Source organism: Mytilus trossulus, chromosome 11, assembly GCF_036588685.1.
Source record: "Mytilus trossulus isolate FHL-02 chromosome 11, PNRI_Mtr1.1.1.hap1, whole genome shotgun sequence".
Taxonomy (NCBI): domain Eukaryota; kingdom Metazoa; phylum Mollusca; class Bivalvia; order Mytilida; family Mytilidae; genus Mytilus; species Mytilus trossulus.
Genome location: NC_086383.1, coordinates 28,565,171 through 28,592,354, shown reverse-complemented (window position 1 = coordinate 28,592,354; position 27,184 = coordinate 28,565,171). Strand labels below are relative to the sequence as shown.

The 27,184-nt window shown below is 31.0% G+C and overlaps 1 protein-coding gene across 2 annotated transcripts; it reads left to right on the top strand.

Annotated features, from left to right (window-relative positions):
• The first annotated feature begins 1,078 nt into the window (after positions 1-1,078).
• LOC134690955 (hydroxyacid-oxoacid transhydrogenase, mitochondrial-like) lies at positions 1,079-23,060 on the top strand. 2 transcript variants are annotated; one of them, XM_063551130.1, is made up of 14 exons: positions 1,079-1,276; positions 2,500-2,540; positions 3,114-3,157; positions 3,688-3,741; positions 4,771-4,925; positions 5,680-5,876; positions 6,635-6,712; positions 8,892-8,997; positions 9,324-9,479; positions 13,254-13,352; positions 14,151-14,229; positions 15,878-15,974; positions 21,061-21,218; positions 22,127-23,060. In XM_063551130.1, exons 1-14 carry the CDS (start codon positions 1,221-1,223, stop codon positions 22,208-22,210), a joined length of 1,404 nt encoding a protein of 467 aa, XP_063407200.1. In that variant the 5' UTR covers positions 1,079-1,220; the 3' UTR covers positions 22,211-23,060. The 2 variants fall into 2 exon arrangements, with proteins under 2 accessions (XP_063407200.1, XP_063407201.1); XM_063551131.1 differs by lacking the exon at positions 13,254-13,352 and adding an exon at positions 10,102-10,200 and having other exon boundaries at positions 22,127-23,057.
• Positions 23,061-27,184: the final 4,124 nt, after the last annotated feature.

Sequence of the window (27,184 nt, the reverse complement as noted above, 5' to 3'; positions counted from 1 at the left end):
ACATGTTCATTATTTACTGAAAACACATATTTGTATGCATAAAATCGCAGGGGAAGATCCAGCCATTTTAAAAGGGGAGTCCAACTATGTGCTCCAATTCAAATGCATTGATCGTCCCAAAAAAGAAACTTTTAGTTATTAATTTGACAGTAGAATGCTTCTGCTACATAAATATGGCCATTTTTTGACAATGCAATGTACATATTTATCGGCCGTACTTGCACCATTAAGCATGTTAAGTCATGCTAAATTACGGAAATCTTCACTATTCAAGATAGCATTTTAGATAGATTTCAGACGTTTTTCGTATAAAACGGAAGTGGCCGCATTCGTGTTCATCCTTAATATTGAAATGTAAAATACATAACATATATAAAGGTTGCATTTTTGACAAAAACCTTCTGAAAAGTGACATTTTTTCGGAATTTTGGTAGATTTAACATATTTGAGCTTAAATCGGATCGTTTTTAATGACTAAATCAGTTAAAACAAAATCTTTCGTCAGATGAACCTGAAATTTGAGGCCAAAATTGGTCCTTTACCGGACCTACTCCTTTGCTTAGAATGATCATGACAAAATACATGTTTGTGTATAAAAAGAAATGATGACTAAGAACTTTGAAATAAATTGTGAAAATATAGGTTTTATATGTTTTACGAAAAAAAAGGATTAAAAATGGTACATGTAAAAATAAAAAATTCCCTATCATTCCAGTATAATTTTTCTTACTATAAGAGTTAATTTCCCTTTAATAAATAGCTTAGTTGAAAAAAAAATATTCTAAAACACCAATGTTAGGTTTTTGTTTAAATATTTTTATCAATGCAATGCATCAGGAAGTTTTTTCCTATAAATACAAACATTTATCTTTAAATTTGCAGATTTGAGAAAATAACTAGACTGACTGTGTACTGCGATAGTATAATTCCAAGAAGGCGGTATACCATTAATCTACCTGAAACTAAGAAATAAAGTTATGTCTTCACAAACTTCTACAAATGTATGTCTTTTTTCCAGAGCGACAACAAATCAAACATTAAATGAACATTACACCGTACGTTTTCCAAATGACTTTTCATCCGTTTTTGATACGATGACAATGGGAGATAATTTCACAATGAAAATCAGCTGTTAAAATTTTTAGTGACCTAAATTTTCTGTTATCTTTAGTTTACCTGTCCTTTACCCTGCTACTGAATAAGTGTCTCAGCACACAGAAATGGCCTCTACAAGTGTTTCCAGATTTTCTCGGCTACTACGCACAGTTTGTACAAGGTAAATTCAAGGATGCTCATTTCTGACAAGTTGGTGATTCTTGCAAAACATGCAAAATTCACTATTTTAAAAGTATTTTAAAAATTGGTTACATATGGCCCAATCATGCCAATAGCACAGTTATATCGTAGTGCATTTCTTTCAGACAATAAATGTTTATTATAAAAATGTCATTCGTTGCTATCATTGAGGGATCTAGAACTATCAAAAGGGGGAGGGGCAGACATATAGTTCAGGTGAAAAAAGGGGGATGTGTTGAAAGGCAGTCAAAAGTGAATTATAAAACATGGTAAAGTACTTCAAATGTCAAATATATGGCTATACAGATTTATACAACTAGTTTTCATAGATCAAAGATAATTGTAGTGTATACCTGTAGAAAAACTTGTTTTGGATCTCAATTAAGTCTCCCCCTTTTCTTAATCTTGATTTGCTGATCACATATAGGCCAAACAAAAAAGTATGTGTGTTAACTGTCACATTCTGGGAAAAAATAGGGTAGTAACAAAGGTTGGGATTTTTTTTAATTTTTAATTTTATTTTACATTTAGCATGTTGAGCCTACATGTAGATCATTTATCACTGGGAGCAACATTGTGACTTTAACCATGTTAACAGTGCTTAATCAAAAATGGCCAAAAAAGCTTTAGGCTAGGTAGGGATACAGTAATCACACATACTTTTTTGCTTGGCCTTACAAACATATACCATTCTCAATTTTACATGTTTTAAAAAATTTAAAAGCAGTAGAATGCATTGTATATCTTTCCAGATATTCAACATGTTCAATAAAATTGAGAATGGAAATGGGGAATGTGTGAAAGAGACAACAACCTGACCAAAGAAAAAAACAACAGCAGAAGGTCACCAACAGGTCTTCAATGAAGCAAGACAATTTCTTGTTACAATAGATATAGGAAGATGTGGTACAAAGTATTGTGTATGTGTATAACTAAAACCATATTTTATAATTTATATAATTATTATATCAATAAACTATATTTTTTAGATGTTTCGACCATAGGCCTTCTTCAATTCTTTATTTTCCCTCACAACTACATCATTATACATGGCTGACATTGCAATTTGTATTTCCTTTTTCAATCATTGAAAACCATATTTGTCAAGAAAATTACATTAGCCATGTATGGTACATGTACTTGTATACATTGTATGTAGCTAGGATAGATGAATAAAACATTCATACATTTTTATGATTTCAGAAAATTTCATCAACCTGAGATAGCTGGGATTCAATTAAAAGGTATTTCAAGAGTATATAAAGTATATATCTGATTTTTATTTCAGTTCAAATGACATAAATATGATTAATGTAGAGCATGTTCATGATGTTAACTTAAGATATATATAACAAATTAGACAACCACAATTTTTATTACCACAGGGATATGCATTGTACAAAATTGTGCAGATTTGAAAACTTAAAACAAAGTGAGAAAGGAAAACAAGTAGAGGACATCATAGAGTCTTCAACATTAACAATAAAAAAAATCTTTGAAAGTCATATTGCTGGTGAAGTACCAATTTTCTTTGATTTTGTGGTCCCCTCAAAACACAAATGCTGAATTCAACTTTGTCAATTAGGTTAAAATTTGATTCTTTAATGGGTCCATGTCAAAGGCTTGTTGCCAGGTATACATGGTATATGAAGTAAAAAACACTAAAGACTCCAACATGTTTTAAAATTTGGCAAAGTCAGCACATTTCAAAAAGTGCAAAGGTTAATATTGAATCACTAGACAACAATTTTCTGGATTTACTGTACAAAAATGGGTTTCATGCTGATGTAAAAAATGAATCTTTGATTTTTTTTCAGGTCATTATGGGACTTCCGCTGCAGAGAAAGAATATGCATTTGAGGTGATTTTTGTTTGTTTCTTTCCTTTTTACACAAATATAAGACATTTCTCTTTTGATTTGTATTACATTGTCATATCAGGGCCTTTTATAGCTGACTATGTGGTATGGGCTGTAGTCATTGTTGAAGGCCGTATGGTGACATACATAGTTGTTAATGTGTGTGTCATTTTGGTCACTTGTGGACATGGTGGACAGTTGTCTCATTGGCAATCATACCACATCTTCTTTTTTATGTAAGATATTTTGCATACATTGTACTTCAAATGTACTTATGAAATCAAAAAAAATTGTAATTATATGATGTTTTATAAATCTAGCAGAAAGTTTGATCTCATGAAAAAGGGTTGGTATGGGATATATATAATGATATACAAAGTATAGAACAATAGGTTAAGAAAAATAAAGGAAAGCCAAAAATCAACCAAAAATCAAATGAAATATAGAATCCACCACCTTTATTACACGAGGATTTTTCAAACACATAATTAACCACTGAATGTGAAATGATGCACTTTTATAATATTTTTCAGATGGCTTGCTCAAACATCAGATATGGAGAAGGAGTAACAAAGGAAGTAGGAATGGTAGGTTATAGGTCAATCTGATTTAAATAAAGGTCATGTGACCATACTTACCTAATAAGGATCTGACAGTGTAGACTGGTACACAATTGTAATTGACAGGCTTGCATATTTTGAAGGCATACTCAATATTTTATGGAGGGAACCAACATACTGACAATGCAACATTCTTATTCTGTTTTATGACCTATTTGGATCCTTTAGTTTTGTTGTAATAAAAATTCGAAAGTTTAAATTTCATTGTCTGATGTAATAATTACCAGAACCAATGCAGAGCAGTGTCTGATTTTTGTAAGGGAAGTGTGAACAAAGAATTATGTAAGGGAAGTATGGACAAAGAATTTCGTAAGGGAAGCGTGGACAAAGAATTTCGTAAGGGAAGTGTGGACAAAGAATTTTAAAAGGGAAAGGTGGACAAAGAATTTCGTAAGGGAAGCGTGGACAAAGAATTTCGTAAGGTAAGCGTGGACAAAGAATTTGTAAGGGAAGCATGGACAAAGAATTTTGTAAGGGAAGTGTGGACAAAGAACTTCGTAAGGGAAGCGTGGACAAAGAATTTTGTAAGGGAAGTGTGGACACAGAATCTATTACCGGTAACATTCATATTGTTAATTGGTATTTTTTAAATCATTTGTTTATTCAAATTCAAAATGTTTCTCATTTGGTAAAGTTTTAGGGTGAGAAAGTTTTACATGATTGAGTCAACAAATGTGTATTATAACATGCATGTATACTGAATTATGCCTTATCATGCTCTTTGATTGAAGCCTAGAAAATTTGATGAAAATTTCCAAAGTATAATGAGTGTTTTTGATTTTTAACAATCAGCCAACAGAAAACTGACTGCACTATCATGCATTTTTTTCTACTTAGAGAATGACCAGACAGAGGCAAGCAGTTACTAGTAGTTGTCATTGGTTACTGTAATACATGTGATGTTTGGGAAGGGTTATTTACATATATTTTAGCAAGGACATGATAACCTCCATGTACAAAATAATAATTGTAATGCCAGGCCTTTTTGTTTTACAGGATTGTAATAACTTTGGTGCTAAGAAAGTATGTTTAATGACAGACAAACATCTGGTTGATTTAGATTGTGTAAAAACAGTTCTACAATCATTGGATGATCATAAAGTCAACTATAAACTGTACTCCAATGTAAGAGTGGAACCCACCAATGAAAGGCAAGTACAAACTCTTGTGTTTTATATACTCTTTTTTTTTATATAGATTAGACCGTCGGTTCTCCCGTTTGAATGCTTTTACACTAGTAATTTTGGACCCTCTATAGCTTGTTGTTCGGTGTGAGCCAAGGCTCCTTGTTGAAGGCCATACATTGACCTATAATGGTTTACTTTTAAAAAAAAATGTTATTTGGATGGAGAGTTGTCTCATTGGCACTCACACCACATCTTCCTATATCTATTGGTGTATATGTTCCTTAACCAATGAAAACTGGTCCTAAGAAGAGAGCATAGAGTGGGGACAGTCGTGTTAAACACAAACAATTGATAAATTTATTTTACATTCATCATACTTGAAAATGTGATAGAAAGTCACTGACTCAATGATATTTTTATGCCCCTGCTGTAAAGTTTTACTCTTGTCTGTTTGAACAAAGTTGGTTTCTGTTATCTATCTTTAGTTTGCCTCCCTCATTTAAATGTTATGACATTATTACAATAAAAAACAGACCAAACTTGAATTTTGGTGATGTCACTTTTACCATTCTAGAGTTATGCCCCTTGACAAATAGAAAACATGCTGAAATTTTCGTTTCCCTTCTCTAACTTTAGTTTGTCTCAAGAATTAAATAAAATATTGTTCGTAGGTTATGTCCCTTTATAATATTATATGCAAGAGGGGGGGCATCATCTTATATTTATATTAATATCTTTTAATTCTGTAAAAATGTGTGTATCCTTTTCTGTTTTACAGCTTTCAGGCCGCCATAGATTATGCCAAGGAAGAACAATTTGACCTGTATATTTGTGTAGGAGGGGGATCAGTGATGGACACATGTAAAGCAGCCAATTTGTATGCCAGCAATCCGTCAGCAGAATTGTTAGATTATGTCAATGCCCCTATTGGCAAAGGTTTACCTGTAACTCATACCTTGAAACCACTTATTGCAAGTAAGTACACAAAATAAAAAGTAAAGTTATTGGGAGGATCTAAGTTAACCAAGGATTGAACACCAAGTTAGTCATTAGAAACCAGTGACTCTTATTGGACCGATAGAACGAGACCTTTTTGTCCCAAACATCCAATAATTTTTTGTGCTTTGTTTTATAATGTTAATTGCCAAGAAGTTTTATGTTAAATGTTATGCTTGATTTAATGTTCTGTGAACCACCAAACTATTTTGGACAAAAATAACAGTTTCAATAATAGATATCTTCAGTATTAATCAGCTGGTAATGTAATGTGGTTAATTTGGCTTTGTTTTTATTTTGAGAATTCTAACAAAACTAATTTTTTAACAATGATTAATATTTCATGATTATTATTGACCATCATAATTGATGAAATTGAGATTGGAAATGGGGAATGTGTCAAAGAGACAACAACCGACCATAGAAAAAAACCAAAAGCAGAAGGTCACCAACAGGTCTTCAATGTAGCTAGAAATTCCTGTACCCAAAGTCGTCCTTCAGCTGGCCCCTAAACAAGTATATACTAGTTCAGTGATAATGAACGCCATACTAATTTCGATAATCTATATAATTTTATATATAATTGTGTCTTTGTAGAAAATTTCAATTTTTAACAGAGTGGGTACAGGCAGTATCCATTATAATTTTGTTAGCTAGTCCTCTTTAAATATTTGTCATGTATTTGTTTGTTGTTGCTAGTAATGTTTCAATACATTAATTCCATAAATCTGTTTCAGTAACAACAACAGCAGGAACTGGGAGTGAGACAACAGGAACATCAGTGTTTGATTATCTCCCCTTGAAATCCAAAACAGGTTTGAATCTTACTTTGTTACAATATATGAATAAAAGTAAATGATTTTATTATACTGGTTGTCTTCAACAGCCTGACATAGAATAAGCACTCTTTTGTTAATTACTCACCATGTCTTGTTTAAAATTACTATGGATATTTTGTATCAATGTTCATTTAAGGTGGTGCCCAACACTTTCACTAAAATTAATTTGGCTCGTTTATTTTTCATAAAATTTTGTCAAAGTATTTACTTTGACCCTTAAACAAAAATATAAAAATTTCAAAAATTTTGAACCAACCGTTTTGTCAGAAAAATTACACTGGTTATATAACACTTTGACAAAAACCGATTTTGAACATTGAGAAGCTTAATGTTCTTTTTACTACACAACATAATAAAAACGTTTAACTGACTTTACAGAGTTATCTCCCTGTAGTGTTAGGTACCACCTTAAGGGAAAATACAATCAATACCAGTACCAATAATGACAATATTTAAAGATCACACTTCAATTAAAAACTTTAAGAACAAGGACCAATAAGCTGCTATAGATCATGTCTTAACTTGAGCTGCAATCATCTTGATTGTCAGGTTTCATTATAATTCTTAAGATACCAATTTGTAGGTTTTTTTTTAGGTATAGGGAAACAAATTTAAATATTAAACAAGATACTAAATTACTATAGGTTTGTATGCAGATTTTGACCAAAAAACTACGAAATCTAATATCACCTAATCTACATTTTTGTCATCAATCCATGAAAATTAGAATCCACAAATTTAATGAATCCATCAGAGCTCCAGATAAGAATTCACAAATTGGGGTTTTTACCCCTCCATTTTTTATTTAATTGAGTGAAATAGTTTTTTAATTGCATTATTAATTCCAGTTCACCCCTCAAACAAATATCAAATTGGGTTTTTCACCACCAAGCTCCTTAATGTATTGGGTTTTTTATTAACAGGAATCGATATTGAAGATGTTGAATGTGTGTGTTAACTCATTAACTAAAATGAAATAAATATATACTCTTGAACTAAAAATAAACATTTTTTTTGTCTAATTTTATTTACATAAATCTGAATGTACTTGTCCCTTTAATATCAGAACTTTTGGTTTCCGATGCTGACTTCATATAAGTAATTTAAGCACGCAAACACGCCTGAATTCGCCATTGCACGACCACGTGCATTCAAGCGACGCTTCCTGACAACACTAGCTGAGTCTTGTTAACATCATAATCCTCTCAAAAAGAAACTCAAACATGCTTGAACAGCTTCTATTCAATATCTTTACCGGAAATTTACTTTCGTTTTAATTTATTGCAAAGTCAGTGTTATGTTCAATCCCGAGGAGTACGAAAAGAATTATGACGCAATGGCTAACGATAATTAGATAAAGACAGAGAAGATCGAAATGTTTTCATCACCATGTGTACCTTTAACAACGCTCTTTTTTTAGAACAAAAGGACATTTCCAAATTTTCAATATTACATAAATAGATTTACGCGACGACTATGTAATAGATAAGGGTAAATAACGCATACAATATCGACTTAAAGCGTTAAGAACTCATGGTTTGACAAATAATTGGGTTTTTCTTTGAATGAATTGGGTTTAAGAACGCAGCAATGAACACTTGCATTGGGTTTTCAATTATTTTTATTGCGTGATCACGCAAATACGCAGCTTATCTGGAGCTCTGATCCATAGTATTTTAATGAATTTAAGATGTAAGTAAAAAGGCCTTTCCTAAGGGGGAAATAACTCTTACAGAACAATTAAAAATTAAAACAAACTGCATCCTAAAGGGATGTTACTCCTATTCAACTAAGCAATACTAAAACCAGCTAAATACCTGCCAAGTTTTCAAAATGCCCATGGGGGTTTTGCGTGGAAGATGGCTGCCATACTCCTAAAAAACCTTCAAGGGGGCCTTCAAATACAGTGTTATGTTGTTTTTTTGCTTCTTCAAACTTATATAAGCCTCAATTCATTGTAAAATTAATTGTTTTGTTAAAATTGTGGACATAATTGCTATTTAAAAATTTCAATTTGGGAGCCTCCATGGGGGAAATACCCCGCAAATAGTGACAGTTGGCAGGTATGGTCAGCCTATATTAAAATCCAAGGGAAATAACTCTGACTTATGGAATGAGGACTTTTATGATTTACATTCTTTTACCTTTATTATAGGAATATCCAACAGAGCCATTAGACCAACATTAGGTATTGTAGACCCTCTACATTTACGTACTATGCCAGAAAGAGTAGCAGCTTACAGCGGTATAGATGTGTTATGGTAGGTTAGTTCAGAAAAAAAACACCTAGATATTTGGTCAAGAATAAAAATCTATTAGAAAATATTATTGCAGTAATAAATCATTATTTAAGACATTTCAGCCATTTATCTAAAAAAAATAGAAGGAGGCCAGTGTCAAAAAGTTGTAAATAATAAGATTAAGAAACTGAAGAAGGCCAGTGGCTGAAATGTCTTAAATAATATTTTATTACTACTATTGAAATTTTTGAAACAAGTGTTTGAAAATAGACTTGAGAGAATCATTTAATGAACATGATACTTTTGAACAGTGTACATAATATTAATGTTATTTTTTTGTTTTTCAGTCATGCTATTGAATCTTATACAGCAATACCATACAGAGAGAGAGTAACTGGAAGACCTTCCAATCCAAACTTAAGACCCGCCTACCAAGGTTGCAATCCAATCAGTGATATCTGGTGCATGCATGCTTTAAAGATGACAAACAAATATCTTAAAAGGTAGGCATATGCTAACTGAAACTTGGGTTATAAGATCTTGCGTGCAAGATTGCTGTCATAGTCATAAAAAACCTTCAAGGGGGCCTTCAAATACATTTTAATATTTTTTTTTTACTTCTTCATACTTTTATAAGTCTAAAGTCATTGAAAAACTAATTGTTTTGTTTCAAATTGTGGACAAAATTGCTCTTTCGAAATTTCAATTTGGGAGCCTCCATGTGAGAAATCCCCCACAAATAGTGACAGTTGGCAGGTATGTGTCAATATATTTGTTTTTGATAATTTTCCCCATAAAGTGATAAAGACTCTTTTAATTTTGGGGTCAAAGTTAATAGACTGAAGTTTGAAGAAAGAATTACTTCTGTAAATCAATGTGTGTAAATCAAGAAAATATAACAATGTTTTTTATTTATCTGACAGTTTCAAATTGTCAAAAATGAAAATTTGCATTCACAATATTAAGTGGTAATTTTCCTTTATATAACTTTATGTACACCTTTATTTCTTATTTGTCAGTATTTCATTTGTTATTTTTTTATTTAGTGTTGTTCATGTTTTTTTATTTTTAAATTATATTGATAGAATATTAGCTAATAAAATTAATTAATATTTCAATTCAAAGAGCAGTTTATGATGCAGGCGACGATGAAGCCAGACAAAATATGGGATTAGCATCAGCGTATGCTGGCATTGGGTTTGGTAATGGAGGTGTTCATTTGTGGTACGACTGAATACCACAATTCATGTTTCTTTATATTTTTTTTTGCTCATTTAATGGTTCTTTGGTTGGAAGTGATAAGATGGAATACATTAATTATTTATCTTAAAATTTTCATTTACAGTTAAACAAAAATTAATGGCTAAGAAAATATACTTTTTTTAAATACAGTTCTTGCCAAATAGATGCTATAATCAATACCAATTATAATAAAACATATCAAAGTATAAAGAAATTATTCAAAAAGAAGGTTGAAACTGTCATGGTCAAATTCATCCTTAGATGAATTGACCAATTTAATGTGTTTTATTTAAGATTGACCATTACAAAGAATTAATCTATATTTTTAATGTATTCCATTTTTATTGGTTAGCTTGCTTACTGTGAATTCTTTTTATGTGTGGTATTCCAATTTTCTTGCATTTCATGGATTCAGGTAAATCATGAAATCAAATATGTTCAACATAATACTAAATTTCAATATTCTTGTTTTTTGACTTTGGTAAAACTTCAAATTTGAATAGCAACAAATAAGCAATTTTTTGAAAATCAACAAGAATTGGTCTTCGCGAAGAAATAAATGAATTCACAATAGTTTGATAGATTTATTGCTCTTATCATTTAAGTGTTTTGAAAAATGTACCAAAATAAGGTAAACAATGGAATTGATTTTTTTTCTTCAAGTTTGTCAAATTGGGAAAATATTTTTTTACAAAAAATTCAACAATTTTTGTTAGAATTTGGAAATTCTTTTTTCAATGAAAATACATAATGGATATCTTTGATAGCATCAAAGTCATTCCAAACTGTAATGACAATTGCAATAATTCTGATTGTGTGGTTACATGAGCATTTGTTATCATGTTTATGTATGTTACTGCTTGCCTTGACTTTGTACTTTTAATACTTTCTAGAATTGTAGATGTGATGGTAAACTAACAGCCTACCAATTCTCTTTATTTTAATATTGATTAACATGATTAACAGCATGACTGTTTTCCTTTAATACATGTATGTAACTGATTGTCACCAACTTAATATCTGCATCATTTGTACCACTGTGGATTCAGGGATCTCCATGGCCTGTTAAACGTTGGCGCCCCTCCATCGTTCAAATGTCTTGCGCCATCGTCAAATGACTCGCGCCATCGTTAAATTGCCTTGCGCCATCGTTAAACTGTCTTCCGCCATCGTTCAAAACTTCATCGTTTTTTGTAGCCCGACGCCATTTTTTTTATCAATTATTATCAAATGCATGTAATTGCATAACCCTTAGGCTTTTTATGTTATAATCCAATACAGTTCTAACGCCTGAGGGTTAAGATCGCTAATCACTTGTACCTGAGCTTGGACAGGTAGATCAACAAACCAGACAGGAGAATAATATCTGAGGATAGACGACCAATTGTGGAATTAATCAACTAAGTTTCAGCAAATGATTATGATAATTTAGATTAAATAAATTAATTAATAATCCAGTTACAAAGAAAATAGTTTAACAAGTCGAACACGTGCTTTATTTTCACTTACGCAATCAGCATCCCCCTTTTTAAGAAGTACAAAATAAGACGGAAAACAGTAAATATTATTTCATCGCAAATAACTCGAGTACTGCTGTAACGATAATTTAAAATTACGTTAAAAGTTTAAAAGTAACAACTTAAATATTTCCTGTAAAGAAATATCGTATCGTTATTCCGAATTCATTTCGTATGTTACAATCAAATTGATACATCCGCGTTTCCGGTTTATATTCAGACTCGAAAGATGCATGTTGCACAGCATCAATTTGCCAGATAAAGTCATTAAAAACCTCTTCATTTGTCAACGTTTGCTTTACAAATCTCTTTAACCTTTATCATAACCCGTACGAATCGTTTTGTTGTTGCTGCAAATCAGCCATACCGGTAATGGCTTCAGTGTCCATGAAAAACAAGCTCCACATGATGGCACATCATATGATTTTTAACCGCCATAACTATTACCAAAAACACAAGAAATCTACATGGGGACCTTCATGACAGCTTTTGGTCATTCTCGACTAAGGGGGGACCATGAGGACTTGGCATTTGAATGGTTAAAAACGGCAATAAATGAAAATATTGAAACTTCTAATTCTATAATGAAAATTCAAATAAAAATAATTTAAATAAGCAATGAATTAGCATGTTCACCATTCCTTGTATGGAGGGATAAAATACTTCCGATGACGCTACACTGTACAGCGTAGACACAGTTTGTAATGGTGAAAGTTCCTCCATGGTTCAATTTTCATCCATGGAGATCCCTGGGATTCATAATAATTTGTTTAATACCAATTTTTGTGGATTTCGTGGGTACAGGTAAACAACGAAATTCAATGTTCAATGAATGACAAATTTCCTAAGGTTTTGTATAGAGACTTCAGCAAAACCACGAAATTAAATATCCACGAATATGCAAGTTTTCCTTAATCCACAAAAATTGGTACCCACAAAAATAAACGAATCCACAGTATGTATGGAGGAATTAATTTAAAGGGAAAATATGTAATTTACTTTTATTAAGGAATAAATAGATTTTTATTTATATATACATTCAAATCTTTGGAATTTGACTTTTAAAATTCATGTCATAGATATTTTAAATTATAAATCAGTGAAAATTGCCAAAAATTATGACATTACAGTTTTCACAAAAAGAATACCTTGCATTTAAAATTTTGATAGCAAGATTAAATTATGCATGTAGTATTTTCTAAATTCTTTTGAAATGATAAAGCTCACACAACATTTGATTCTCTGATACTTTTAGTTTAGTGTTAATATATTTTGTACCTGTTTCATTTTACTGAATTTGAGTACTTATGATTAAATTATGCATTCCAGCCTTTTCTCTGCATCTTTTTTCCAGAAGATCATGATTTAGAAAGATGCTGTTCTTGAAACAAAAATGTGTAGTTAATGTAGATTTTATCTAAATAATATATGTCAGAAGTGCAGTTTACAGTGATCAATGGATTCATAAATATTTCCCCCAAAAATTCGCTTTTGAGACTTTCCCGTATTTTACTTCAGAGCTGTTTACGACAAAGGTGATGTCGAGGCTAGATCAGAAATGCACATGGCAAGCTGTTATGCTGGTATTGGGTTTGGTAATAGTGGAACCCATTTATGGTAGGAATAAGAACTAATCAAATTAAAAAACTGGAATAAGCTGTTTCCAAATAGAATTTAATACACAATAAGAGTTCATTTAAATGACCTGTTTACTATCAAACCGACATTTTGAACAACTGTTTATGATTGCATGTATTATTTTTGCATGAGAAATTTCTGAAGTTTGTCTTATTTATATAATAAATATATATTCTAAGTTACTACATAACACAGATTATTGTTTCATATTAATGCATAAAAATCATTGATGGAACTTACTATTGTAAAACACATAAAAGATTGAGAAAGAGTAATCTCCCTTGCAAGATCTTCTGTCTTAAATAGTGCTTTTTTGAAATTCTTCAATTGCTACTTCTGAGCTGTTTGGTAGGAATGGGATGTTTAGGCTTGATGCAATGCTTCAAGCTTTCCTGCTGGTATTTGGCTTTGAGTTGACTTATGCATTGTAGTTGTTAACATGTTCTAAAGCCACTATAACTGTTTGAAACTTTATCCATAAGTATGATAAGAACTACCAGTAATTCAATTCTTAGTCAATATGATATATGAAGCTATTTGTAATTTAACTCTGTTATGAAATTGTGAAGTAAGTTTTTTGATTTAATATATGAATTTTATGAATTTTATTAAGTTTGAAATTTTATACATTTGAGATCTGATAAATTGGTTAACAAACTTAATTTTATTGTCATTTTAAAAACCATTCAGAGATTTAATTCTTTTTTCAAACAAGTCATTGTATAGCAGTGAACTTATAACCTTGAAATGAAGATATTTTTGTATTTTATATTACAGCCATGGTATGTCATATCCAATCTCAGGACTGGTTAAGAATTTTAAATCCAAAGATTATGATGACGATCATCCTATGGTGGTAAGATCCATTGATAATTCTAATGCATCATTGTTTGTAACGATCGCTTTGATTTAATAAAGTCACAAATTTTCATGGTATCAATTCACAATTGATGCTTTGAAAATGTAAGGGCAAAAGATGTATGATTTAGTGTTGTTTTTTATCAGTTTCATGAAAGTAAAGCTAACAATATTGTGCTTTAAGGATGTACTTAGGTGAGGTAAGGTGAAAATTAATAAATTAAGAAGTTATAATTGATACTATTAGCTGGTAGAGCATCAACTAAGGATAAAAATAAGTTAAAAATATTAATAGGTCATGGACCTCCTTTTCAAGATATTTGAGATTTAAAATATGGCGGGAAAAGGCTGACTCTGACTTTTACCTTATATTTGCATTGGTATTATTAGGTCTCAAAAAAAAAGAAAGAAAATTAAGAATCTTCTAAAATTTCAGAAAATGACTTTCATGTGCTATTAAGTCTTATAAATATGAAAAAATAAATGGGTGTTATGGGGCAAAATATTTTATATTGTATTGTATGACAAAAAACCAAGGAGTTCGAACATTTGACACAAATTCCAAAACCTCACCTAAGTACATCCTTAAGCTCTGACAGCATCAATTGGTGATTTGATGGTCGCAAAAACCTGTTGACTGACTAAGTTAACACTTCACCAGTAAACTTAATTTGTGACCATCAAATCACCAATTGATGCTGTCAGAGCTTAAAATACAACACAATTATCTCCTGAATACTTTACATACAAAATTTAAATCTAATATGATAAAAAAGGTTAAGAGAAAATGAAATTGAAAGATCTTGTCCAACTTAGCCTTTTGTGATGTAGGCTCTTGTGGTAACACATGTCTTTTTTTTTACACAGAAGGTTCTTTGAAAATTCAGTTCTTTGAATACATTTGATGACTCATAAGTTTTTACACCTTCATTCTAAAGTGCTCTGGTTTTATATTATCACAATTGATCACACTCAGTCACTTGTTAAAAGTTTAAACTGGTCCACTATCACTTATTAGGCCACACTTAAAAAAAATTTGGTTTGCCCAAACCCTACCCAAAGGTTGAGACAGTGGGTAGGTAGGTAGGCATTTTTTTTTCTTCAAAAAAATAAATTGAAGTATCAGATGTTTATAATTCTTCATGCCTATTTGATTAAAAAAAAACTTCTTCAAATCAGGACAATAAAAGAATTTGAGTAGGCAGCTTTTTTCTGGGTAGGTAGCGTTTGGGCAAACAAACCTATTATTTATTATGGCCTAACAGAGACTTTTTGTTTACATATATAAGATTTGAAAACCTCAATTTAAAGCACATTTATAGAGATATTGACTCTTTTTGATGAGCCGTGAAGTGTTCTGGTAGGAAACATTTTGTGGTAAATAAGAATTTCAAAAAATTAGACACATGAAAATTTAATATTATACAGTAAATTATTCAAAAAAAATTATTAAAAAAAAATGGATATTTAACTTCATAGTTTTGTAGAAGTCAGCATACTTACCTCTAGAAATTTTTTCATTTGTTTAACATTTTTATCATGATACACTTGTTCATACAAATTCAATGAAAATTGGTATCTAAAAGAATAAAAGTGAATTCACCATAGTATTGACATTAAATCACCCATGTTTTATTTTCTTGTAGCCACATGGACTTTCTGTTATAGTGTCTGCTCCTGCTGTGTTCAACTTCACTGCCCCAGCTTGTCCAGAGCGCCATCTACAGGCAGCAGAGTTTTTAGGTAGGTATTGGAAATTATCCCCAGTGTAATCTGGGTAATCCTACACGCAGGGGGACCTGAAAAAAAGGTCAGATTAAGCAAGTTGTTGAAATATTAAGATTTTTTCTCCAAGGATAGGCATATTTTGGGACCATGAAAATGTGTGGGTTAAAGCAGGATGTTGGAATACTCAGATGTCGGATAAGGCAGGTTACACTAGTCTTTCTGTTAAACTTAAGGAGGGTCGCGGGTATCAGATTTTGAGAAAAAAAATCCATACATGTGATGGACTGTGAAACTCAGATCAGGAGATTTGGAAATTTTGGTCAGGAGATTAGGACTCAGATCAGGAGGTTTTTTATCGACATTAATTTTGTCGTAAACTAACCATATGATGTAGAAATTGTGTTTTTTCTTCAAATTTGCATCAAATTGTTATGTTTATAGTACCCTTAATATTGCCTTTCTATTTGAATAAATTAAAATATGAAGAAGAATCTGTTTCTTGCTTTGTTTTGTTTCTGATTAATGATTGTTCACTGCTTGCAAATTAATCATTATATTTATTCAGCTTACATGTATCTGTATAGATTTTTATTCATGTCTCCATCTCCTTATCATTGGTAAATGTATAGACAAATAAGAAAGAAATAGCTCTAAATGTATATTTGCAACATCATAAATTAATTAAAAAAAATACAAACACTAACAGTAGTACTGTATGGCTTTTAAGCATTATGAAAGTCATATAAAAAGATATTTGTAGAAAACTTAAAATGACTTCATTGGTGTAATATGTTTTGCTATTTCTAGCTTACACAATAAAATCTTATGTTTACTATCATCACCTACTATTTAATTCCAAGGTTTTACTAGGGTTTTACTAGGAATTTCATTTACCTTAGTCTAAATGTACATATCGAATTGTAGGGTCAAATTGATAAACAGATTTACAATATAAACTTTATTTTAATCCTTGAAAGAAGGTCTAGATTGATAAAATAATTTATAAATTTATATTTTTATATTTGTCCCAAAACATTTAAATTCATTTAATCAACATCCTTTTATGATTATTTGATAAAAATATTAATCATTTATAGCCTTTTTACAATTTACATTTTTAAAAGCAAAATAACTGAAAACAGGATAAAACAAAGGGAAGTAACAAAAATGTATTTCAATATTCCCAATACACATCGGTTTTTTTTAACACAAGGGCAGTTAGCTAGAGGTAAACATCGTTGATTACCAGTATGTTTGACACCCAAGCTGTCAAGTGAGGCCATATAATTATACATCTTCTTTGATGTACAGGTAAAATTTAACACAGGTGTCAATTACACCTGTACAGTAGTAAGAAATGATCAAATATGGCGTCTGAAAATTTTCATTCATGAAATATTTTATACACGGGAGTATTTTCTCCTAAACGGGAGGACGGGAGGAGACCCCTGAAAACGGGAGTTTTGTACTCCCGTCGGGCGGTTCACATGTATGAAAATCAATATTACAAATTTATTAATTACCTTGAGAAGTTGTTACTTTATCATATATGGTACAAAAATCATTCCAAAAAATCAATATGTGTTGGCCCCAGATGACTATTGAAATGTTTATATCATTGAAAAAGCTTCAAATTATCTCCCTTTGGTGCAAAAATGCCATTTTTTGGCATTAAAATTAAAATATCTTTTTCTACTCATCGGACATTTAAAAAAATGTATGCTTCCTTTCGAAGGCAGATTGTGAGCGTAAATGTACTGTGACCCCATTTTTAGCTTACCTTTCCTAAAAGGAAATGTGAGCTTTTCTCATCACTTGGCGTCCGTCGTCGTCTGTCGTCGTTAACAATTTTTCAAACATCTTCTCCTCTGAAACTATTGAATGGATTTGAATGAAACTTAATATGATTGTTCCTTAGTATATCCTGCACAAAATGTGCGCTTCGATTTTTGATCCGTCAAAAAACATGGCCGCCGTTACTTAAAATAGAACATAGGGGTCAAATGCAGTTTTTGGCTTATATCTCAAAAACGAAAGCATTTAGAGCAAATCTGACAAGGGGTAAAAATGTTCGTTAGGTCGAGATCTATCAGCCCTGAAATTTTCAGATGAATCAAACAAACCATTGTTGGGTTGCTGCCACTTAATTGTTAATTTTAAGGAAATTTTGCAGTTTTTGGTCATTATCTTGAATATTATTATAGATAAAGATAAACTGTAAACAGCAAAAAAGATCAGCAAAGTAAGATCTACAAATAAGTTAATATGACCAAAATTGTCAATTGACCCCTTAAGGGGTTATTGTCCTTTAATGACAATTTTTCACAATTTGTTCATCATATTTGCTAACTTTAAAAAATCTTCTTCTCTGAAACTACTGAATGGATTTGGTTAAAACTTAGCATGATTGTTCCTTAGATTGTCCTGCACAAAGTGTGTGCTTTGATTTTTGATCCGTCAAAAAACATGGCCGCCGTTACTTAAAATAGAACATAGGGGTCAAATGCAGTTTTTGTCTTATATCTCAAAAACGAAAGCATTTAGAGCCAATCTGACATGGGGTAAAAATGTTCATTAGGTCAAGATCTATCAGCCCGGAAATTTTCAGATGAATCAAACAAACCATTGTTGGGTTGCTGTCACTTAATTGTTAATTTTAAGGAAATTTTGCAGTTTTTGGTCATTATCTTGAATATTATTATAGATAAAGATAAACTGTAAACAGCAAAAAAGATCAGCAAAGTAAGATCTACAAATAAGTTAATATTACCAAAATTGTCAATTGTCCCCTTAAGGGGTAATTGTCCTTTAATGACAATTTTTCACAATTTGTTCATCATATTTGCTAACTTTAAAAAATCTTCTCCTCTGAAACTATTGAATGGATTTGGTTAAAACTTAGCATGATTGTTCCTTAGATTATCCTGCACAAAGTGTGTGCTTTGATTTTTGATCCGTCAAAAAACATGGCCGCCGTTACTTAAAATAGAACATAGGGGTCAAATGCAGTTTTTGGCTTATATCTCAAATACAAAAGCATTAAGAGCAAATCTGACATGGAGTAAAAATGTTCATTAGGTCAATATTTATCAGCCCTGAAATTTTCAGATGAATCAAACATCCAATTGTTGGGTTGCTGCCACTTAATTGGTAATTTTAAGGAAATTTTGCAGTTTTTGGTCATTATCTTGAATATTATTATAGATAAAGATAAACTGTAAACAGCAAAAATGATCAGCAAAGTAAGATCTACAAATAAGTCAATTTGACCAAAATTGTCAATTGACCTCTTTAGGAGTTATTGCCCTTTAAAGACTTCTTTCACAATTTGTTCATCATGTTGACTTACTTTAAAAAATCTTCTCTTTTGAAACTGCTGTATCAATTTCATCCAAACTTAGGCTAAATGAGTTTCAGAGTTTCAGAGTATCTAGTATAAATTTTATATTTCATTTCCTTGCATGTCAAGAAACATAGCTCCTATGGCTAAAATAGAACATAGGAGAAAATGATTTTTTTTTGCTTTTGAAGAAAATAGGACGATTCAAAGAACATTTAAATAAATTGAAAAGCAAAAATAATCATTGATGAGAGATTTAACCAAAAAAATTCAGGTGAGCGATTCTGGCTCTTAAGAGCCTTTTGTTTTATATTTCGTCAAAAAACATGGCCGTCTTGGCTAAAAATAGAACACAGGGTAAAATGCCGTTTTTGGCTTATATCTCAAAAACTCCAGCATTTAAAGCAAATAAGACAAGAAGTTAAAGTATTTATTAGGTCAAGGTCTACCTGTCCTGAAATTTTCAGCCGAATTGGGTAACTGGTTTTTCAGGTATAATGCCCCTGAATTGATGATTTTAAAGAAATTTTGCAGTTTTTGGTTATTATCTTGAATATTATTATAGATACAGAAAAACTGTTAAAAGAGCAAAAATGTTAAGCAAAGTAAGATCTACAAATAAGTCAATTTGACCAAAATTGTTAATTGACCCCTTAAGGAGTTATTGCCCTTTAAATACTTTTTTCACAATTTGTTCATCATGTTGACTTACTTTAAAAAATCTTCTCCTTTGAAACTGCTGTATCAATTTCAGCCAAACTTGGGCTAAATGAGTTTCAGAGTATCTAGTATAAATTTTATATTTTATTTCCTTGTGTGTCAAGAAACATAGCTCCTATGGCTAAAATAGAAAATAGGACGATTCAAAGAACATTTAAATAAATTGAAAGGCCAAAATAATCATTGATGAGAGATTTAACCAAAAATAATTAAGGTGAGCGATTCAGGCTCTTGAGAGCCTCTTGTTTTATTTCATTTTTCTATTAAGTATAAGATAAAGTTCATTTATAGAAAAAATAAAGCCAAATCCTATATTAAATAAAAAAAAATGATTAAGATCAGCAAGCCCCCTTAACACTTTAACTTGATACTAAGTCAAACCAACTATGAAATGTCACTAGGTAAACAAATTAACACATGATAAATTGTTTGCTCAATATTACAAGAAACAGAAAGTTATGATATTACTAAAGGCACAAACAGCATGAACTGTGTAACCTATTGATAATAAGAAAAAAGTAAAATAACTTAAAGATGGAATTCCAAGAAAAATATTAATGTCATAATCAAAAGCTCAAACACATCAATCGAATGGATAACAACTGTCATATTCCTTCAGTACAGGCGTTTCCTTATCTAGACATTTGTGGATTAAATGTGGGTTTCTAGCTAGCTAAACCTATTACCTGTATGACAGCCACATAAAATTCCATTGCATTAACAACAGTTTTGTGACCAGAGAAATGGTGTAAACTATGGTTTACATGATAGGAATAAATATAGATTGAATTTTAGATGGTTAATATCCAGTGGCAAATATTTAATGCATATTTAGGAATAAAGAAAAAATGATAAACTAATGATTGCTTGGAAGGGGGAAAAAAGAAAAATGATTTGATGTGTAATAGAATGATAGAAATTATGAAAAACAGTTGTGAACAATAATGACATGATTTAAATAAAGAGAAAATTAAAAAAAATATACCAAGTTATACACATAGATTTGCCATGATCACAAATTATACTTTTTTTTCATCACAGGTGTTGATATCACAAATAAAAGAAAGGAAGATGCTGGTCCAATTTTATCAGACAGACTTAGACAAATCATGCAAGACTTAGAAATGCCTGATGGTCTGGCTGCTTTTGGATACACATCAGCAGACATACCTGCTCTAGTCAAGGGGACATTACCACAGGTATGTGCTAAAAAGGAATAATATGGTTTTTCAAGTGCCAAAAGCAATGGGTTAAGGGCTATTCCAGAAAAAAATGTATGGGAGGGTTGGAAGGCAGTTTTTGTCAGCACCCGCCACCCAGACAATTGTAATTAAGAATTATAGTGCATTGTAGTGTGAAAAGTTGCTCTGATACCCATCACCCATGTATAATTTTACAAAGTGCCTTCCAACCCCCCCATACATTTTTTTCTGGAATAGCCCTAACTAATTTTAGTCTACTGACTGATTTTAAGTTGTTAAAAAGTCTATCACTCTTGTGTCATCTGAACCTCATTTTCATGGTTCATTTGTTAATGTAAAGTTGTTGTATTTTGGTCTATTTCATCAAGTACCAGAAGCAATATGTCAGCTATATTGGTGTATGGAATAATTGCAAGGTTAACATGTCTGTCTGACAGTATTAAGTTTACCTTGACCTCATTGTCATGTATCTTTAAAAATGTGAAGATTATGTGAAACTTGTAGTTTAACCTTTATCTTTAAGACTTTCCTCTTAAAACCAATAGTCAGAAAAGAAGGCAGAACATTTCAGCAAGTGTCTCTTGTTTTCAAGAAACACTCTGACCTCTAGATGCTATTGCAGTGCAGTGTCATTGACATTAACTCAACATAATGAACAACTCTTCATTTATATCATATCATACCTGTAGCCCTGGTAAAACCAAATTAGCACTGTTAAAGTCAACGTTTTGTTCAAATTATGACTGTTAAAGTCAAGTTCATGAGTCCAAATACCCTCCACCTTGAAAATTCCTGGCTACGGACCTGCATACAACATTCAAATTGAACTGTTACTGATAGTTGTCTTAACACAATATTCTTTTTACTTTTATTTGTCTTTACACAGTTTTCTTTTTACATTTCAGCATAGAGTCAACAAATTGTCACCAAGACCACAGACAGAGGACGACTTTGCAATGTTGTTCGAAAACAGTATGAAGAATTACTGATGAAATTGTAATTACAATTCTTATGCAATGAACAAATGTAGTGATTTTTATAGATAATCAGATGTAGCAAATTTATACAGGGTAATTGTTCTGATACTTTTTATTCATTTCTGTTAAATCTCATGTCTGATAGAACAGGAATATATATTTGGCTGAGGAGTGCAAGTAAAGCCAACATTTCTGACATTCATATCCAATTCAGTGTTATTAACTCTTCAAAAATATCTATTCATTTTATTTTGTTTTGATAATTTACAGAAAAATAATTCCTTTGAACCTTTAAAAAATTGAATAGAATAATATACAAAATATAAATTTAAAAAAATACCAGAATTATTTTTTTCATGACTTTTCTGGCAATTTATTCAGTATGTTTACTCACAGTGAATAAATTAAATCCATATCTTAACATACCAAATGTTGTTTTCAGGCAAACAAAAGCAATTGAGAAGAAGAAACATAAAATTGCATTCATATGTTTGTGAAACAGTGTTTTTTTTCTTTTTCTCTCCTAACACATTGGTATATTTATATTTTTACTTTTCAATGCATGCTTAAATTAAAAAAGTATAATCAAGCTTTATATTACTCAATAGGTTCAATCATGTATTGCCCCTTTTGCTTCTGTATAGTTCACAAATGTTAAGGCTTAGTTTAATATTTCTGTTGTTGCTTATTTTAATTTTATGTCTGTCTTTAAATTCTAGTCTTGTTTTACAGTGGTATATAGTTGCATTGTAACATTGTATACTGTAAACCTTTGCTGTTATGTATATTATATATACAAGTGTCTTTGTTTGTTTGATTCGAAAGATTTGAATTGCTTTTTAAAATGTTTTGAATATATTATGTAAATCAGAATTTAGATAGATATATATTTGTTAATCACAAAATTGTTATGAACTTTGATATAATACAATTTATAGATAATAATGATTAGTGTTTATTTGATGCCTGATGTTTTCCTAAACCTCAAATAGAAAATGTAACAACTTAGTCTTCAATGGTCTTCAACTTCGTTCTTTATTTGACTCTTTTAATGTTTTTGAACCGAGCTTCACTGGTTAGTCTTTCAAAGAGAAAAAAATGTGTCTACTTTCATTTTTTTTAATTCTGGTATCTATGATGAGTTTATAAGTATTGATTTATTACAAATACAGGTCCTGTGGAAAACTTAGTTATTTCTATTAAAAGAAATTTAGACAGTCAATCTTTAACTATTTTTTATCACAAACTGTTGTTTAAAACCACATAGGAAAAAGTGATGCATATATATTTCATCGCAAAATAAGGTTTAAATGAGTTCCTGCAAATTCATTTGTTATGCCCCATTTATGGGCATTATGTTTTCTGGTCTTTGGGTTCGTCTATCCCTTTGTTTGTCCAACTTCATGTTAAATGTTTTGGTCTAGGTGGTTTTGATGAAGTTGAAGTCCAATCAACTTGAAACTTGGTACATATGTTCCTGATGATATGATCTTTCTTATTTTAACGCCAAATTAGAGCCCCCCATTTTCATGGTCCATTGAACATTGAAAATGAAAGTGTGTATGGGGTATTTGTGTACTATGAACACATTCTTGTTGAACTCTCGTTTAAACCAAGATCAATGATTTTACACTACAACATCAATATTCAAATACCGTATTCAATTATATAATAATATGATTATTAATGAACTATGAACATAGTAATGACACCAATAAACATGAAGAGAATCTGCTCACCCCTCTGAAGCATGTCTTATTCTCTATATTGTGTGTCTTTTGAATGTCCCTATGATATCTTTCGTCTCTCTTAGCCAATACTTTCTAAACCATAATAACTTGCTTCAAACTAAATATTATTATATTTTGGTTTCAAATACTGGTAAATAAATTACACCAATAATGCACCCATAGCTAGTAGGAATTGGTCAAAATGTAGTAAGAGTTGGTTTATTATGAATTGTCAAAGATACAAATTGAAGTGGATTTGTAAACTTTTCTCTTAAGTCAATGAATGTTTCTCTATGTCCTTTTACTATGAAGTGTATATTTTAATCCTTTGTTCATTCCTTGATATACTTCACCTTCTTGAGATCAACTGAACAAATCTATAACGTATTATTTTTCTATAACTTTATAGTGTATAAATGGAACTCATCATCGATACTAGGATTAAGATTATGTACAACTACACGTTTCGTCTTAAAACTCGATCATCCCCCAAAAAATGTAGACTCCTGTTTATCCTTTTGGTTTTCCTTTTTTTTGTCTTGAGTTTGGCAGATATTCGTAGATGTTTATTTCTCTTTTGGGTTATATTTTGACAGTTGATTAGTAGGCAATAAAACAACATCATTTTATGTCCATACATTATATAGATATATACAATACACTATATAACAATAAACATGAAAAATTAACTATTGGACGGTCTGTTTATATCTTACTTTGGAACTCAACCAAAGATTAAAAATTTATTCCTTAAAAAGAAGTAAAATCACAAAAATACCGAACTCCGAGGAAAATTCATAACACAAGTCACTAATCAAATGGCGAAATCAAACGCTCAAATACATCACACGAATGGATAAGAACTGTCATATTCCTGACTTGGTGAAGACATTTTATTATGGAGACAATGGTAGATCAAACCTTGTGTTATATATAGCTATCTAAACCTCGATCTCTAAATTTATCCAAATAAAACAAGTGTTCTAATAAACAACTTAAATTGCTACTGGTGTAATACTCAACACTATAGTTCTTTAAGCTTCTAATGTATCAGCAATCAAATATAAATTTTATTTGATTGTGGTACCTGTTGTTTACTACTCTAGGAGTGTGAGGACTAAAACATTTTAAAGATCTCTTAGATAATCAATAATCTAAGTATTCCTCCTAATGTGACGTCTGTCCACAAATTTATTATTCGAATCCTCATACTCTTCACCTTCGTACTTGTTTGGCTTTATATATATATATTGATATGAACGTCACTGATGAGTCTTTATATGTAGACGAAACGTGCGTCTGGCGTACTAAATTATAATCCTGGTACCGGTACCTTTGATAACTATCATATACTACTGAAAATTTTCTCCACTATGAATAGATTACCGTAATATGCATTTGAGGGTTTGCACTTTCCACAGTGTACTTTCATTTAACATTTTTGATTTTTGAATTCTACTTTATTTTGTCAAATAAAGTTTAAATTTATCATATGAAATATTTTTTATTTATATATTTTCAAGAACATGAAAACGACGTTTTAAGTATATATTTTTTGGATTTTTTTTCTTCATCTAAACTAGAAGTTTTCTATTGTATATAATTGTACTAATTGCCATGAAATCATTTGAAGATATATACTGAGTGCCAATGAAAACGCAACACTTGGTTTTTCCAAAATAAAATTTATATAAGAAATGATAATCTTTCAAAATAAATTGTTCTTGAAAATTAACAATTCTAACAAAAGATAGATATCAAACAAAAATGTTTCATTGTCATCTTTCAGACGCTATAGGTAAACGAAACATCCAATGTCGAATCATCAACTCACAGTCCTAACAAAACATGTTACAACCCCGTTGTGCAGCGCAATCTCGACAGCGCCGTGAAATTGATCATCCCGGACTTTTAATGTGATCTCGAGGAATGTTGTTCCACTTGTCCCGCATATCAAACTCAAGCTGACTTTATGATATTGGTGGTGGTTTTCATCGTCTAAACCATGTCCAATCTGATGCAAAATTTGCTCGATCGGACCAAAATCGGGCGAAACACATGACTTTTGGCCAAGATTGGTGCCAAATGTCAATGTAACCATTACTGACGGGTTTGGGTAACATTGAATGATTTTTGGTCAACAGAATTCAATATTTACGCCTTACGGCCATTAAGATGTCACTGAGGAAAGACTTTGGTGCTCTTTAACAATTTCTGCGCAAATGGTGCTTTACTAAAATTGTCCCAAAGGATCTACCGTGATCACCATTGAACTCTCGTGACCTTTGTACACCCATCAGAGTCAATATCGATTATGTTTAAGACCAAACGTATCGGTCTGGCTGAACGTTTCTTGCTTTTTGTACCCCGGGATGCCGCCTAATATTAAATGATCCATTTTGGTTGAATTTGTGGATGATTTGGGTTATTGTAGATGCTACAACTTCAGTCTTCTCGTAATTGTATGCAGTGAAAGGCTTCATTGGATCATGCTCAAAACTGCATGTCGCTGGTTGTCAGAAAGTCCTGGCATTTACTCAGATGTTTATTGCAGTTTCCTTACAATAAGGGCGGGAAAATTCATGACATTAGCCAAGCTTTAAATGACAAAATCGTGAAAATGGTGCGTATGTTTAAAAGCGGTGAACTCGGATTATGTCCGTTCAAAATAACCCTTACTTCGCATCTGTTCCAAAAATCACTCAACCGTAAAGTTGTCGTCAATGGTCTCAAAAGTCATTTTAAACCAACTATACAAAGTTTTAATATAAATAAAATAAAAATTATAAATTTTTTTTTGTTGCGTTTTCATTGGCACTCAGTATATATTCAAAAATGATAACACAGTTCAAACATACACAAATTACACTTATTATATGTCCAACACAAGTCATTGCATGACGTATTATTTTGAAATTTCCATGTGAATTATACAATTTATAAATAGATTGTATTATATATCATATATATAAATACATCGAATTTTTTTTGGTTTTTGATTTAATTTTTACAAGAGGAGTATTTTTTTTTATTTACAATGCCAACAGAACTTTGTATCTGCTTACACGATGTTGAGAGAAATGTTATTTTTAACTCAAAATTGATTTTCCATGGCAATTGTTGTTTCGGAAATACACATGCTAAAAATATATATACGGTGAATTCCCCGATTTTTTTCTCCTTCTAATTATAGCATTCATTGATAATATGATTTAACTTTTGTTTAAATCAGTAAATATATCTTTTTAATTTCATT